The following is a 1,749-nucleotide window of genomic DNA, read 5'->3' on the forward strand; positions in this document are numbered from 1 at the left end:
ATTGTTGGGAGGGGCTGGGACTGACCCGGTGGTCTTGGTATATGTCGGCACCAATGACAATATTAGAGAAAGATGGAGGGTCCTAAAAACTGATTTCAGGGATCTAGGCCGCAAGCTTAAAAGGTAAGGGTCACGGGAGACCAGGACTAATACCAGGGATCAATATCGCCAGACAGAACACGAGAGTTTATCAAATTAATTTATTGGAAAAACATATCCACAACTATACAAAAGACACAAACATCACACATACCCAACTGGGGAAACTGGGTGATACCCTGCCTAACTAGTTGCAGGGACCCACTTGCAGAGATTTCCCCTGTTCTCTCTTTGCCCTGTGCCTACAGGACTGTTTTTAAGACCTGAGACCAGCACTGGATTGGGCACTGTAGTTTCCCCCCGTCACAGCAACACCTCTGTAACTCCCTGCAGGCTCTGTCTGCTAGGGGTCTCCCTCGCTGTCTGCTAGGGGTCTCCCTCCCTGTCTGCTAGGGGTCTCCCTCCCTGTCTGCTAGGGGTCTCCCTCCCTGTCTGCTAGGGGTCTCCCTCCCTGTCTGCTAGGGGTCTCCCTCCCTGTCTGCTAGGGGTCTCCCTCCCTGTCTGCTAGGGGTCTCCCTCCCTGTCTGCTAGAGGTCTCCCTCCCTGTCTGCTAGAGGTCTCCCTCCCTGTCTGCTAGGGGTCTCCCTACCTGTCTGCTAGGGGTCTCCCTCCCTGTCTGCTAGGGGTCTCCCTCCCTGTCTGCTAGGGGTCTCCCTCCCTGTCTGCTAGGGGTCTCCCTCCCTGTCTGCTAGAGGTCTCCCTCCCTGTCTGCTAGGGGTCTCCCTCCCCACCTTTTTATATACATAAACATTAATACTGCAACACTCAGGGCCAGGAGCTGCCTACATGCCCAACATAATACTGCAACACTCAGGGCCAGGGGCTGCCTACATGCCCAACATAATACTGCAACACTCAGGGCCAGGAGCTGCCTACATGCCCGGCCCTGATTGTTGGGCAGAACGGCAACACAACATTTGCAACAATTCTACCCCAAGCGTGACGCCTGAAGGTCCGAGCTAAGCCGGCCCGGGATCGTCCTGCTGGGAAAGTCCATCGGCATTGCCGTGCTCGCTCCCTTTTTTGTGCTGTACGGTAAAGTCATATTCTTGGAGGGTCAGGCTCCCCCGCAGCAGCTTGGCGTTATCCCCTGACACCCGCTGTAACCAGTTCAGGGGTTTGTGGTCAGTAATGGCTGTAAACGGGCGGCCATACACATATGGTTGAAGCTTCCTGAGGGCCCATACTATAGCCAGGCACCCTCTCAACCGTAGCATAAGCAGCCTCCCGATCTAATAACTTGCGGGTCAGGTACACGATTGGGTGTTCAACCCCATCGGCACCCACCTGACTCAGCACGGCACCAATGCCAAAGTGAGAGGCATCAGTCTGAATAAGGCACCGCTTATCATAGTCGGGAGCTGCTAGGATCGGAGCGCTTGCCAGGGCAGCCTTGAGAGCCGAGAAGGCGCCCTCACACTCCGGTGACCAGGTTACCGTGCGAGGGAGCCTCTTTTTAGTCAGGTCAAGGGTTTGGCCACAGCACTGTAATGGGGTACAAATTTGTGGTAATACCCAGTGGTCCCCAAAAAGGCTAGCACCTGCTTCTTAGTTCTGGGAACTGGCCACCCCACAATGGATTCCACCTTGGCAGGCTCAGGTTTGGGATGGCCCCCGCCTTCCCTGTGCCGGGATATACGACCTCTGCCA

The 1,749-nt window shown here is 55.3% G+C and overlaps 1 protein-coding gene across 1 annotated transcript in view; it reads left to right on the forward strand.

Annotated features, from left to right (window-relative positions):
- Positions 1-1,193, forward strand: part of XYLT2 (xylosyltransferase 2) — a 4,691-nt gene extending 3,498 nt beyond the window's left edge. Inside the window, exon 3 of the mRNA XM_075579635.1 lies at positions 1,052-1,193. Within this exon, the coding sequence (XP_075435750.1) occupies positions 1,052-1,193 (142 nt within the window). The remainder of the gene's footprint in view (positions 1-1,051) is intronic.
- Positions 1,194-1,749: the final 556 nt, after the last annotated feature.

This window comes from Ascaphus truei, chromosome 22 (assembly GCF_040206685.1).
Source record: "Ascaphus truei isolate aAscTru1 chromosome 22, aAscTru1.hap1, whole genome shotgun sequence".
Classification (NCBI taxonomy): Eukaryota; Metazoa; Chordata; class Amphibia; order Anura; family Ascaphidae; genus Ascaphus; species Ascaphus truei.